We start from the raw sequence: 15,624 nt of genomic DNA, 5'->3' as shown, positions 1-15,624 counted from the left end.
GAGTGACCCCATTATACAGGATGCAGGGAAGCTGTGTGACCCCATTATACAGGATGCCAGGGAAGCTGAGTGACCCCATTACACAGGATGCCAGGGAAGCTGAGTGACCCCATTTTACAGGATTCCAGGGAAGCTGGTGACCCCCATTATACAGGATGCCAGGGAAGCTGAGTGACCCCATTATACAGGATGCCAGGGAAGGTGGTGACCCCCATTATACAGGATGCCAGGGAAGCTGACTGACCCCATTATACAGGATGCCAGGGAAGCTGAGTGACCCCATTATACAGGATGCAGGGAAGCTGAGTGACCCCATTATACAGGATGCTAGGGAGGCTGAGTGACCCCATTATACAGGATGCCAGGGAAGCTGAGTGACCCCATTATACAGGATGCCAGGGAGGCTGAGTGACCCCATTATACAGGATGCAGGGAAGCTGAGTGACCCCATTATACAGGATGCCAGGGAAGCTGAGTGACCCCATTATACAGGATGCTAGGGAGGCTGAGTGACCCCATTATACAGGATGCCAGGGAAGCTGAGTGACCCCATTATACAGGATGCCAGGGAGGCTGAGTGACCCCATTATACAGGATGCAGGGAAGCTGAGTGACCCCCATTATACAGGATGCCAGGGAGGCTGGTGACCCCATTAAACAGGATGCCAGGGAAGCTGAGTAACCCCATTATACAGGATGCTAGTGAGGCTGAGTGACCCCATTATACAGGATGCCAGGGAAGCTGAGTGACACCATTATACAAGATGCCAGGGAAGCTGAGTGACACCATTATACAGGATGCAGGGAGGCTAAGTGACCCCATTATACAGGATGCCTGGGAAGCTGAGTGACCAAATTATACAGGATGGCGCCTTGGCGCAGATAGACAGAACAGTCCAACTTATATCATCAGCTCATGTTGAAGGGCAATGATCAGCCAACATGCACGATGTCGCCTGATCGTTTTTTTTCTAACTTGAGTGAGTGGTAGCAGGCCGCTCGGAGTCCCTGCTGGTTGGGGCAGCTCTGAGACACCTGCGGGGTGCGGGCTGCTTTAAGACAATGTGTGTGTGTGTGGGGGGGAAGGGTTTAGGGGCTGCTCTGAGTCCCTGCAGGTCTGGGGGGTGCTCTGAGTCCAGTGGGGTGACCTCCATTATACTGACTACTATACAAGATGCTAGGGAAGCTGGATGACCCCATTATACAGGATGCTAGGGAGGCTGAGTGACCTCATTATACAGGATGCAGGGAAGCTGAGTGACCCCCATTATACAGGATGCCAGGAAAGCTGAGTGACCCCCATTATACAGGATGCTAGGAAAGCTGAGTAACCCCATTATACAGGATGCCAGGGAGGCTGAGTGACCCCATTATTCAGGATGCCAGGAAAGCTGAGTGACCCCATTATACAGGATGCCAGGGAAGCTGGTGACCCCATTATACAGGATGCCAGGGAGGCTGAGTGACCCCATTATACAGGATGCCAGGGAGGCTGAGTGACCCCATTATTCAGGATGCCAGGAAAGCTGAGTGACCCCATTATACAGGATGCCAGGGAAGCTGGTGACCCCATTATACAGGATGCCAGGAAAGCTGAGTGACCCCATTATACAGGATGCCAGAGAGGCTGAGTGACCCCCATTATACAGGACGCAGGGAAGATGAGTGACCCCATTATACAGGACGCAGGGAAGCTGTGTGACCCCATTATACAGGATGCCAGGGAGGCTGAGTGACCCCATTATACAGGATGCCAGGGAGGCTGAGTGACCCCATTATACAGGATGCCAGGGAAGCTGAGTGACCCCATTATACAGGATGCTAGGGAAGCTGGTGACCCCATTATACAGGATTCCAGGAAAGCTGAGTGACCCCCATTATACAGGATGCTAGGAAAGCTGAGTAACCCCATTATACAGGATGCCAGGGAAGCTGAGTGACCCCATTATACAGGATGCCAGGGAGTATGAGTGACCCCCATTATACAGGATGCCAGGGAAGCGGAGTGACCCCCATTATACAGGATGCTAGGGAAGCTGAGAGATCCCATTATACAGGATACCAGGGAAGCTGAGTGACCCCCATTATACAGGATGCAAGGAAAGCTGAGTGACCCCATTATACAAGATGCCAGGGAAGCTGAGTGACCCCATTATACAGGATGCCAGGGAAGCTGACTGACCCCATTATACAGGATGCCAGGGAGGCTGAGTGACCCCCATTATACAGGATGCTGGGAAGCTGAGTGACCCCATTATACAGGATGCCAGGGAGTATGAGTGACCCCCATTATACAGGATGCCAGGGAGTATGAGTGACCCCCATTATACAGGATGCCAGGGAAGCTGAGAGATCCCTTTATACAGGATGCCAGGGAAGCTGAGTGACCCCCATTATACAGGATGCAAGGAAAGCTGAGTGACCCCATTATACAGGATGCCAGGGAAGCTGAGAGATCCCATTATACAGGATGCCAGGGAAGCTGAGTGACCCCATTATACAGGATGCAGGGAAGCTGTGTGACCCCATTATACAGGATGCCAGGGAGGCTGAGTGACCCCATTATACAGGATGCCAGGGAAGCTGGTGACCCCATTATACAGGATGCAGGGAAGCTGAGTGACCCCATTATACAGGATGCCAGGGAGGCTGAGTGACCCCATTATACAGGATGCAGGGAAGCTGTGTGACCCCATTATACAGGATGCCAGGGAAGCTGAGTGACCCCATTACACAGGATGCCAGGGAAGCTGAGTGACCCCATTTTACAGGATTCCAGGGAAGCTGGTGACCCCCATTATACAGGATGCCAGGGAAGCTGAGTGACCCCATTATACAGGATGCCAGGGAAGGTGGTGACCCCCATTATACAGGATGCCAGGGAAGCTGACTGACCCCATTATACAGGATGCCAGGGAAGCTGAGTGACCCCATTATACAGGATGCAGGGAAGCTGAGTGACCCCATTATACAGGATGCTAGGGAGGCTGAGTGACCCCATTATACAGGATGCCAGGGAAGCTGAGTGACCCCATTATACAGGATGCCAGGGAGGCTGAGTGACCCCATTATACAGGATGCAGGGAGGCTAAGTGACCCCATTATACAGGATGCCAGGGAAGCTGAGTGACCCCATTATACAGGATGCTAGGGAGGCTGAGTGACCCCATTATACAGGATGCCAGGGAAGCTGAGTGACCCCATTATACAGGATGCCAGGGAGGCTGAGTGACCCCATTATACAGGATGCAGGGAAGCTGAGTGACCCCCATTATACAGGATGCCAGGGAGGCTGGTGACCCCATTAAACAGGATGCCAGGGAAGCTGAGTAACCCCATTATACAGGATGCTAGTGAGGCTGAGTGACCCCATTATACAGGATGCCAGGGAAGCTGAGTGACACCATTATACAAGATGCCAGGGAAGCTGAGTGACACCATTATACAGGATGCAGGGAGGCTAAGTGACCCCATTATACAGGATGCCTGGGAAGCTGAGTGACCCCATTATACAGGATGCCAGGGAAGCTGACTGACCCCATTATACAGGATGCCAGGGAAGCTGACTGACCCCATTATACAGGATGCCAGGGAGGCTGAGTGACCCCCATTATACAGGATGCTGGGAAGCTGAGTGACCCCCATTAAACAGGATGCCAGGGAAGCTGAGTAACCCCATTATACAGGATGCTAGGGAGGCTGAGTGACCCCATTATACAGGATGCCAGGGAAGCTGAGTAACCCCATTATACAGAATGCTAGGGAGGCTGAGTGACCCCATTATACAGGATGCCAGAGAGGCTGAGTGACCCCCATTATACAGGATGCTGGGAAGCTGAGTGACCCCCATTATACAGGATGCCAGGGAAGCTGAGTAACCCCATTATACAGGATGCTAGGGAGGCTGAGTGACCCCATTATACAGGATGCCAGGGAAGCTGAGTGACCCCCATTATACAGGATGCCAGGGAGGCTGAGTGACCCCATTATACAGGATGCCAGGGAAGCTGAGTGACCCCCATTATACAGGATGCAGGGAAGCTGAGTGACCCCATTATACAGGATGCCAGGGAGGCTGGTGACTTCCAGCTGGCAGTGATAGTTACCATCCTCCTGCTGTGTGTCTCCTCCTCAGGCCCTGTGCACTCTGCCATGAGCAAATATCCCACCCGTGGTGGGCGCTGGGGGCGGGGCTTAGCAGAACGTCCCGGGACTGATCCACTTGTGGAGAGGGGGACACTGGTGCAGGACGCTCTCAGCCTGTGTCAGGGGGGGGGGGTACGGAGGTGTTTAAGAGGGGATTGCAGACGCTCCCTTCTGCGTCTCTGACAGGGTGCTTTACTATCAGTAGCGTAGCTACCTTGAAGACAGGGGAGACGGGCCAGGCGGGCCCCCTGCAGTGTGGGGCCCCATAGCAACTGCCTTCCCTGCCTTCATGGTAGCTACGTTACTGCAGCAGACCACTGCTCTCTTCTATGGGCCATCTAGACAATCTAAAGAAAGTACCTATCATTTAAACAAACTTGGGACGTGTCTTTGCTAAAACGAAGGGTGATACATGCTCAGTGGTGCGCTTTGCCTCTTCGTCTTCGCTCTAACTGGTAAAGTAGCCGTAGACAGAAATGATAATGGAGCCTAAGGAACTCCTGGTAGACGTGATTTCTGGAAGTTCCATAGACTTCATTATAATTCGGTCCACTGCTACTTTACCAATAAGAGCGGAGATGAAGGGGCACAGTGCATGCTGAAAAGTGCTTCTGCCCCTTTGTTCTAGCGAATGGTGGGGGTCTCAACACCCAGACCCCCACCAATACAAACCTCTGACATGCCGCTATGATCTGTCCCCTATGCAGGACAGGGTTGTAGTTCTACAGCCTGGAAAGTCACAGGTTGGGAAACACAGCTGCCCTGGTAATACTTACCTCTCCTGGCTCCTTCTGTCCTCCGATGTTCTGGCTTCTTTTGCTCAGGTCTGCATCCTGTGTAATGTGGGTGGAGCGAATCACACTGCTCTGCCGGCATTACACAGGCTGCCCTCCTCTTGCCACTCCAGCTATTCACTTGTATCATGAATAGGGAGAAAGCTGCTTCAGGAGAGCTGCACAGTGACAGCATGGGGTAAGGGGGTCTGGTCACAATGGCCACCATCACACTCCCTATTGCTACAATATTGCATCTGTTACACTTGTATCCAGACTGGACAATCCTCTGTCATGTGAATAAATAGATCTCTCTCTCCTGTCCTGATAGTTTGTTACAATGTATCAGTGCAGGTAACATGTATCACTCTGTAGATTCCAGGGAGTCTAGAGATCCCAGACAACATAATTGTATCCATGCCCGCTCAGATTTACAGCATGTTGAGCTGACCCCACCGGGCCTGGTAATGGAGAGATCAGAGCTGATGGTGATGGCCATATGTGTATGGTCGGCTTTACTGCTGTGTCCAGGACAGCAGATCAATCACATGGACAGGAGGCGATGCCAGATGCTATTCAGATAACATATAGCGTACAGGCACCTATGGAAGCAACAGACACTCCAGCTCCAACACTGGACACATTGCTTCTATTCTCACATGCTGAAAGCACCATGTCAGGCTGTGCGCCCACTACAGGATCATAGCGGGGAAAGGTGGCCATCTTGTAATGTTGACGGCCGCAAACAATGATCATGGTCAAAATTTGCGGCCATCAATATTATGAGATGGATGCCTTTTCCCGCTATAATCTCGTAGTGGATTGTTCTCTAAAAATGTTTTTCTTTCAAATCAACTGGTGCCAGAGATTTTGTATTTACTTCTATTAAAAAATCTTAATTCTTCCAGTACTTATCAGCTGGTTTTTGTCTGCAGGAAGTGATGTTGTTGTTCCAGTCTGGAGAGCAGGAGAGGTTTACACATCACAAATACACATCATACACATACAAATACACATCATACACATCACAAATACACATCATGTACACATACAAATATACTTCATACACATACAAATACACATCATGTACACATACACCACATGTACACATACAAATACACATCATACACATCACAAATACACATCATGTACACATACACCACATGTACACATACAAATATACATAATACACACCACAAATACACATCATGTACACATACAAATATACATCATACACATCATGCACATACACCACATGTACACATACAAATACACATCATACACATCACAAATACACATCATGTACACATACAAATATACATCATACACATACACCACATATACACATAAAAATATACATAATACACATCACAAATACACATCATGTACACATACAAATACACATCATACACATACAAATACACATCATGTACACATACAAATATACACCATACACATACAAATACACATCATGTACACATACACCTCATGTACACATACAAATACACTACATACACATCACAAATACACATCATACACATCACAAATACACATCATGTACACATACACCACATGTACACATACAAATATACATAATACACACCACACATACACCACATGTACACATACAAATACACATCATACACATCACAAATACACATCATGTACACATACAAATATACATCATACACATACACCACATATACACATAAAAATATACATAATACACATCACAAATACACATCATGTACTCATACAAATATACATCATACACATACACCACATATACACATACAAATACACATCATACACATCACAAATACACATCATTTACACATACAAATATACACCATACACATACAAATACACATCATGTACACATACACCACATGTACACATACAAATACACATCATGTACACATACAAATATACACCATACACATACAAATACACATCATGTACACATACAAATATACATCATGTACACATACACCACATGTACACATACAAATATACATAATACACATCACAAATACACATCATATACACATACACCACATGTACACATACAAATATACATAATACACATACAAATACACATCATGTACACATACAAATATACATCATACACATACAAATACACATACACCACATGTACACATATGCATAATGTACACATACATATCACAAACAAAAAAAGTGCTGACCTTTTTTTATATAAAATATACACTTCTAATAGGCATGAAACATGCTGATTAAGTAAAAAGAAAAGCCTATAAAACATGTAAAGACTGTGTTCTCACACTTTTGAAATTGAGTGGATGGCCGTCATTTAATGGCAAATAACGGCCATTGTTTTAAAATAAGATCAATTATTTCTCATTAAATGACGGCCATCCACTCAATTTCGGCAGTGTGAGTCCATAGCCTTTCTGTGTTTCCAATCCACTCCTGGTTTTGGTTGCAAAATACTGAGGAAAATACTGACCAAAATCCTGTGTGTGAACATAGCCTTAGTGACAGTATACATAAGAATAATAAAGGTAGAGAACAGCGGGAATAGTAATAATCATGTATACTAATAACTTATAAGCTACGGGTAATGCTCAGCGTGTCAGTCTGCAGCCTGAAAGCCGGGTGTATGATAGGAAGTGATGTGAATGTGCTTGCGGATGTGCGTGCTGCTTTTATATCCATAACATAGGCCGTAGTGTTTGGTGGGTAGTAAATCCAGTATCCCCCCCGTCTTTAATGTGTGCGGTGGAAGGTGCGAGATCCCCCCCCCCCCCTTTCTGAGGATCCCCCCCCCCATCCGGGCGGCTCCTTTGATGTCTGGGGGAGGCTCAGCTTGTGACTATGTTTATTGTTCCTTGGTTTTGTTCCATCTCTCTCTGTCCGTTCCCCCTTGTTACCCTAATGAAGGCGCTGACAGACAGCGGCACGTCAGCCTCCTGGCCTCACACAGGGGTGGCCGGCCCTCCCCTCATTTACCCCTCTTTTCATTCCTCCCTGTTCCCAAACCTGCGGCTCACCAGCTGTTGCAGAACTACAACTCCCATCACTGATATAAGGAATAGTTTTGTGCCATTGATGTGTGAGGTTTCCTGGTGAAAAGGCAGCAGCTGGGAGGGATGTGAGGCCTGCTCGTGGGTATAACATTGATCTGGAACATGTATATTTATGTGCGGCTACCTGGTGTCACTCCTTCCATCTGTATAATATTCCAGGCCGCAGACTGCAGGCGTGTCCTCTCTGCTCCTACACATGCACACTCATACAAGTACATTCCCATGAGGAGGAGCGCGTGGAGACATCTCTAATGGGGCCTTTACACAGACAGATTGATCTGACAGAATAATGAAGCCAAAGCCAGGGGCAGACTATAAATAGAGATCAGGCCATAAAGGAAAGACTGAGATTTCTCCTCTTTTCCATCCCTGGCATTGTGCCATGACCCGACATTCACCCAAATCCGTCCATGTGGTTACAGTGTTAGCCAGTTCACTTCCAACAGCAGCCATCTTGTATCACACGGCCCGTGTCACGGCCAACGTCACTGTGTAGTCCTAGCCAAAAAGTAACGCCATTCATTTTAATGGGGACTATTATGCTTTTCAGATTGGCAGCAGCGGACGTCACACGGTCAGAGTCACTGGGGTCAGTACTCTGGACTTCCGTGCCGCTTTCTCCACTACAGCCATTGTAGATCCCCTGAAGGTCATCGAGCGGCCAATAAAAGGTAAGAATCGGTAAAACCAGTGAGTTACAGAAATACATCCAAAACCACAGCCGTATGTGTATAGTAGGTAAGTATAGACGTGTAGGCTGAGCAGGAGATGGAGAGTTTTATTATTGAACGGATTGATCACCAAAAAAATTCTTCCAAATCAACTGGTGCCAGAAAGTGCCAGAGATTTGTAATTTACTTCTATTAAAATATCTCCAGTCTTCCAGTACTTATCAGCTGCTGTATGTCCTGCAGTAAGTGGTGTATTCTCTCCAGTCTGACACAGTGCTCTCTGCTGCCACCTCTGTCCATGTCAGGAACTGTCCAGAGCAGGAGAGGTTTTCTTAAGGGGATTTGCTGCTGAACTGGACAGTTCCTGAATAGAGATGAGCGCATATCGAGCATGCTTGAGTTCGTCCGAACCCGAGCGTTCGGCATTTGATTCGTGGTGGCTGCTAAAGTTAGGTAAAGCCCTAAGGCTATCTGAAAAACATCAACATAGTCATTGGCTGTATCCATGTGTTCCAGACAACCTTAGGGCTTTATCCAACTTGAGCAGCTACCGCTAATCAAATGTCGAACGCTCGGGTTCGGACGAACTCAGGCATGCACGATATTTGCTCATCTCTATTCCTGGACAGAGGTGACAGCAGAGAGCACTGTGTCAGAGAGAATACACCGCTTCCTGCAGGACATACAGCAGCTGATACGTACTGGAAGACTGGAGATTTTTTAATAAAAGTAAAATTTCTGGCATCAGTTGATTTGGAAGAAAATTTTTTTTTTGTGAACAACCCCTTTAATGGTTCATATTGTACATTATAAATAATGTAACAATAACCATATATATAGAGCGAGAGTATAGAGAAAAATAACAGTGTACAATGTAATATAGTACAACACAAAAGAGAGAGGGGAAACCTGGATTACATATGTATGTGTGTAAGTGTATATATATTTATATATATACACTTATGTTAGGAGAGTTTGTCTATCACCAAAGTTACTGACTGTTTCCAATACCAACAAGCAGCTTAGTGAGTGCAGCTCTGGAGTATATTAATATAATATTTCCTATTTTATGTAATTTTTCAGGAATTCCCATCTCGGCACTGGTTAACTGTACGGGCCTCACTCCTCCGGGACAGGTCAATCATCTGGATCTGCTGCGGGTGTCCGGGGAATCCTACTTTTCTCTGCCAGCAGAACGTTTACCGTACAAGCGCACCAAGCAGCTGTGGACGGTGCCGCTGTTCCAGGCGCCTAAGGGAAGTTTCTTTGTGAAAATCAATGGAACTGACCACAATGGGTATAAATTCCAGCGACTCTCCAATGTGGCGTATACCAGCATCATACCAGGTGAGCACCACAAACCGAGGACGTCACTGCTTTATATTACCTATATCTTTAGGATGACTCTTGTGCTCCTTCGGCCCTCCAGCGGTCACAAAACTACGATTCCCACCATGGCTGGACAGCCAAAGCTTTAGCGTCACACAAACGTTCACACAAGCGTCATATTGTCCTTGGATCCCAGTGGCAGAATATTTACGGCCAGCTTTGTTCAATGACAGTGTCATGGGGTCATTGTTCTTTCTTTGTTCTTGTATTATAATTATACCATGGGAATGCGTCTCTTTTTTGCAGATGTTCCTGCAGTGACAATGGCGCCACTTATCCAGGGATACCACCAGCGGTCTCTAGCAGTAACTTGCTTAGTTCTTAGTGATATTCCATTCCGAGTGCGGTTCTCCAGGGATGGGGCGAGACTCGGTGAAGAGCTGCTGTTCACGTAAATACAATTACCAATTACTGTGGACGTTGGGGGGGAGATTACAAAACACTGCTTTTATTTATTCATGTCCTGCAAATGAGCTTTCCCTGAAATATCAGCTGATTTGACATATAAGCTATATTCATGCATGGTACGGACGTTGTTTGGCACTCAAAAAACAACATCTGTTGTTGCATCTAAAATAGCATTGAAATCAATGCAGAACAGCCACAAATAATTCATATGTCAACGGCCGTTGGTCAATGTGTGAACAATGGCCATTGCTTGCATAGACTTCAATGCAACAAATTTCAATATGAAAAGAACAGCCTTTCTTTTCATTAAAAATATGTAGTGTGAAAAGTGTCTAAAAATCAAATGCCACTCTTCTCCCCTCTTTGTAACATTGTAGGTGAGACTGATGCTTTGGTCATTTCCTCATTAAAGTGTCCCTGTCGTTATAACTTTCAAAATCTAAATCAACAGTGAATGTGAAATAAAGCAAGTTTGCAATATACATTCATTATTTATTTTGTTGCCATCATGCTGTAAAACAAAGCTGAACTTACCAGAAATCCAGGTCCAGTCTCCTGACGGCTGCTATATAACAGCTATACTTACTGTATCCAGGTCCAGTCTCCTGACAGCTGCTATATAACAGCTATACTTACTGTATCCAGGTCCAGTCTTCTGAAGAAAGCTATATAACAGCTATACTTACTGTATCCAGGTCCAGTCTCCTGAAGGCTGCTATATAACAGCTATACTTACTGTATCCAGGTCCAGTCTCCTGAAGGCTGCTATATAACAGCGTTACTTATTGTATCCAGGACCAGTCTCCTGAAGGCAGCTATATAACAACTATACTTACTGTATCCAGGTCCAGTCTCCTGAAGGCAGCTATATAACAGCTATACTTACTGTATCCAGGTCCAGTCTCCTGAAGGCTTCTATATAACAGCTATACTTACTGTATCCAGGTCCAGTCTCCTGAAGGCTTCTATATAACAGCTATACTTACTGTATCCAGGTCCAGTCTCCTGAAGGCAGTTATATGGCAGCTATACTTACTGTATCCTGGTGCAATCTCCTGAAGGCTGCTATATAACAGCTATATTTACTGTATCCAGGTCCAGTTTCCTGAAGGCAGCTATATAACAGCTATACTTACTGTATCCAGGTCCAGTCTCCTGAAGGCAGTTATATGGCAGCTATACTTACTGTATGCTGGTGCAATCTCCTGAAGGCTGCTATATAACAGCTATACTTACTGTATCCAGGTCCAGTTTCCTGAAGGCAGCTATATAACAGCTATACTTACTGTATCCAGGTCCAGTCTCCTGAAGGCAGCTATATAACAGCTATACTTACTGTATATCCAGGTCCAGTCTCCTGAAGGCAGCTATATAACAGCTATACTTACTGTATCCAGGTCCAGTCTCCTGAAGGCTGCTATATAACAGCTATACTTACTGTATCCAGGTCCAGTTTCCTGAAGGCTGCTTTCTCTTTGTGAGCGCTCATAAGACCCATTTCCTGTTTTTTGAGAAAAAAAGAGTCAGAAAACCGGAAGTGCCGTGTTTTCCATGATAACTAAAAAATAAATAATGAATGTAAATTGCAAACTTGCTTTATATCACATCTACTGATAATTTAGATTTTGAAAGTTATAACGACAGTGACACTTTAAGGGCCCTATTCCACGGGACGATCATCGTTCAGATTATCGTTAAGTCGTTTGACTCTAAGTGATAATCGTTCGGTTGAATAGCAGTTAACGATTAACGACCGACCGAGGAATCGTTTAATAAGACCTGGACCTATTTTTATTGTTGCTCGTTCGCAAATCATTCGCATTGAATAAGACGTCGTTTGCAGTAGTGATGAATGCAATAGCGACGACAAGACAACCGCAAGAACGATCATGGTTATCGTTCCTTGTAAATGGGTGAATGATTTCAGGTCTTTCGCAAAAGCGGTCGTTTGGATCGTTTATCGTTAACGATTATGTGAACGATAATCTTCCCGTGGAATAGGGTCCTAAGGCTATGTTCACACTATATAAAACAATGACCACTGTTGGATCTTTCAACAACAGCAGTTGTTTTGTGAAAAAACTGGCTAAGGCTAAGCCTAAGGCTATGTTCCCACAGCGTCTTTTATTGGCCGTTTGAGTCCAAATAGTGGCCGTTATTGTACAAATCACAGATATTATTCTGAAACAACAGACATAATTTTTACTCAAACTGCCAGAAAAGGCTATTTAGAAAGTTGCTTAATTTGGATTCAGGAAAATATGAGCTATAAAGATGAATTTCAGTGCAAAGGTGTCCATAGCCATAACACATGACGCAGCTGGATAAGTGATGGTGCTTTGCCGTGACACTGACGCGCTTTGTAACCAATAGGGAATCCAGTAACGCCACCTATGAGATCCCGTCTGCATCCGCTCGCCATGAAGGCATCTATCAGTGCACGGCTATCAGTAATGCTGGCGCAGGATTTGCTCAAACCCAAGTATCTATCGCAGGTAAGAGCCGCAGAATCTCTCAGGGTCTCATTACTTTCGGTTCCCTCCGGTCTTCATATCCTGTTTATGTTGATAAGTTGATTCTTTGTGGAGTTATTATTACTCTATAACAAGGGACAACCCTTATGGGGCGCTAGTAACGTCAATTAGGATTGCCTGTTGCCTGTGTATAAAAAAAGCACAGAATAGACTATAATGTAAGATGCCTCGGAGGCTGAAACGCGCAGATTTTTTACTTTCTGTGTTTATTGTTCTTTTTCAGCATTTTTATATATAAAGACATCAGACACCTATAGGTTGTTATGTGGCTTTTACACAACTCTTCTTCTTCAATGTGTTTATCTGCAGATCCCCCTCCCACCATCTCCTTGCACCCCAATGTCACAGTGTCCATGGGTGACCTGGCGGTCCTCTCTTGCTATGTTCTTGGAGATGTTCGCTACAACCTGACTTGGCGGCATGATGGAAAAGCACTGAAAGAGGGACGGCTGTGGATCCTGCCAAACTCATCCCTGCAGATTCAGAACGTGCAGCCCAGTGATGCCGGACATTACCAGTGCACTGCCAGGAACAGCCACGGCTCCACCTCCGCCAGCGTCTGGCTCGCCGTGCAGGGTAATCATCTGTCAGAATAATAATCACTGTGTACTGAAAAATTGTCTACAGTCCCAATAGACTTTGTGTTCACATTTTTCATTCTTATTAAGATCTCTGCTTGCTGCCTGTGGAAAGAAACCCTAAGGGCCCTATTCCACTGGACGATTATCGTTCAGATTATCGTTAAATCGTTCGAATCTAAACGATAATCGTTCGGTTGAAATGCAGTTAACGATTAACGACCGAACGAGAAATCGTTGATCGCTTTATAAGACCTGGACCTATTTTTATCGTTGCTCGTTCGCAAATCGTTCGCGTTGAATAAGACATCGTTCGGTCGTTCGCAATAGATACGAATGCAATAGCGAATAAATAGCGAAGAAAAAACGATCGCAATTATGATCATAAGTAACGATTATCGTTCAATGGAAATGAGTGAACGTTTTCAGGTCTTTCGCAATAGTGGTCGTTTGCGATCGTTAATCGTTAATGATATGCAAACGATAATCGTCCAGTGGAATAGGGCCCTAAGGCTGGGCTCACACTGCGCTTTTACAGTCCCTTTTTTTAATGCAAATGCAGATAAAAAAATAATGCGTTTGTGTGCATCCATTTTGATTTTCCATTGACTACTTTTCCATTGACTTCCATTGGAACGTTGACCACGTTTTTGTGTACGTTTAAAAAAAAATGCGGCTGATCCGTTTCTATAATGGAAGTCAATGTAAAAACCAATCAAAACCGATTAAAACAAATGCATCCGTTTTGCATAAAATGGATGAAAAAAATAGACTGCAAAAAGGGAGTGTGAACCCGGCCTTACTATATCTACTCTAATATTTAGTGCTAATAAATGCTTGCACGCTTTGTTGTATAAAAAGATGCACTGGAACAAACCAAACTCATCAGACATCACACAACCTCAGATTTTCTGTATTTGATATTGTCAAAAAGTGGAGAGAAGATGCAGAAATGAGTCCTTCCCCCATTATACTATATCTCCCCCAGTGTTTGGAGGATGTACAGTATTTAATCATTCTCGGTCGCCATAGACAATGGATCACTTCCGGTTGGTACATAGTACGTTTGTCTCCCTTGTTCTGTAGAGCCGCCCCGGATACAGATTGAATCAAGTTCCACTCAGTTGTCTCATGGAGGAGAAGTGAGGATTCGCTGTGATGTTTCTGGCTACCCTGAACCCCAAATATCTTGGAAACACGGGGACACCTTCCTGAACAATGACAGCAAGTATGTGTCACAGAGCAGTGCTGGGTGTTGGTGGATGTCTGCCGAGACGTCTCATAATACACTGAAAGCTTCTAGCCGCAGATTGTCTCCATATAGCGCTGCAGCAGCAGTCTCATTTCACCTTGTCCTTAGGATAGGACGTCAATGTCAGATGGGGGAGGCCGTCTCTCCGTACCCCTCACTTATCAGCTGCTTTAGCAAATACTGTGTCTTCATGTAAGCTGTGTATTGTATAACAGTCTGCCATTAAAGGGGTACTCCACTCAAACATATCTTCCCATATGTTGCTGCCCATGGTGAGACTAACAATTCCTTCCATACTTGTTATTATCTATTATGTCCCCTTCCCCCAGTTCTCAGCTACTGCTTTCTGCTTAAGACACAAAAATCTGTGTGTGAGCTTTTCTCTGTCTCCCCTCTTCTCCCCCTCCCTTCTGAGACAGCGGATGTAAACAAGTCCCTATCTGCAACTTTGTAATGCCGGTGGGATAATCACAGTAAGCAACTTAATCTCAGATTAATCCCCAAGCATTACAAAGAAGCTACAATCTTGCAGATACAGCCTACCAGGGACTTTTTTGCATCATCTGTCTCAGAAGGGAGGTGGGAGGAGTGGGGGGGACAAAGAGAAAAGCTCACACACAGATTTTTGTGTCTTCAGCAGAAAGCAGCAGCTGAGAACTTGGGGAGGGAGACTGAATACATAATAACAAGTAGGGAAGGAATTGTTAGTCTCACCATGGGCAGCAACATATCAAAAGTCATGTTTAAGTGGAATAACTATTTAAAGTAAATGTGAAGAAGCTGTAATACTGTGCACAGCCACTAT

General features: G+C 45.3%; 1 protein-coding gene across 1 annotated transcript in view; it reads left to right on the top strand.

Moving 5' to 3' along the window:
- HMCN2 (hemicentin 2) overlaps positions 1-15,624 on the top strand; it is a 153,582-nt gene that overhangs the window by 55,974 nt on the left and 81,984 nt on the right. The window contains exons 7-12 of the mRNA XM_069986836.1: positions 8,538-8,658; positions 9,742-10,005; positions 10,294-10,438; positions 12,829-12,950; positions 13,299-13,565; positions 14,654-14,795. Coding sequence (XP_069842937.1) covers positions 8,538-8,658; positions 9,742-10,005; positions 10,294-10,438; positions 12,829-12,950; positions 13,299-13,565; positions 14,654-14,795 — 1,061 coding nt within the window. The remainder of the gene's footprint in view (positions 1-8,537; positions 8,659-9,741; positions 10,006-10,293; positions 10,439-12,828; positions 12,951-13,298; positions 13,566-14,653; positions 14,796-15,624) is intronic.

Source organism: Dendropsophus ebraccatus, chromosome 10, assembly GCF_027789765.1.
Source record: "Dendropsophus ebraccatus isolate aDenEbr1 chromosome 10, aDenEbr1.pat, whole genome shotgun sequence".
NCBI classification, from domain to species: Eukaryota; Metazoa; Chordata; class Amphibia; order Anura; family Hylidae; genus Dendropsophus; species Dendropsophus ebraccatus.
This window is presented reverse-complemented; position numbering and strand designations above follow the sequence as displayed.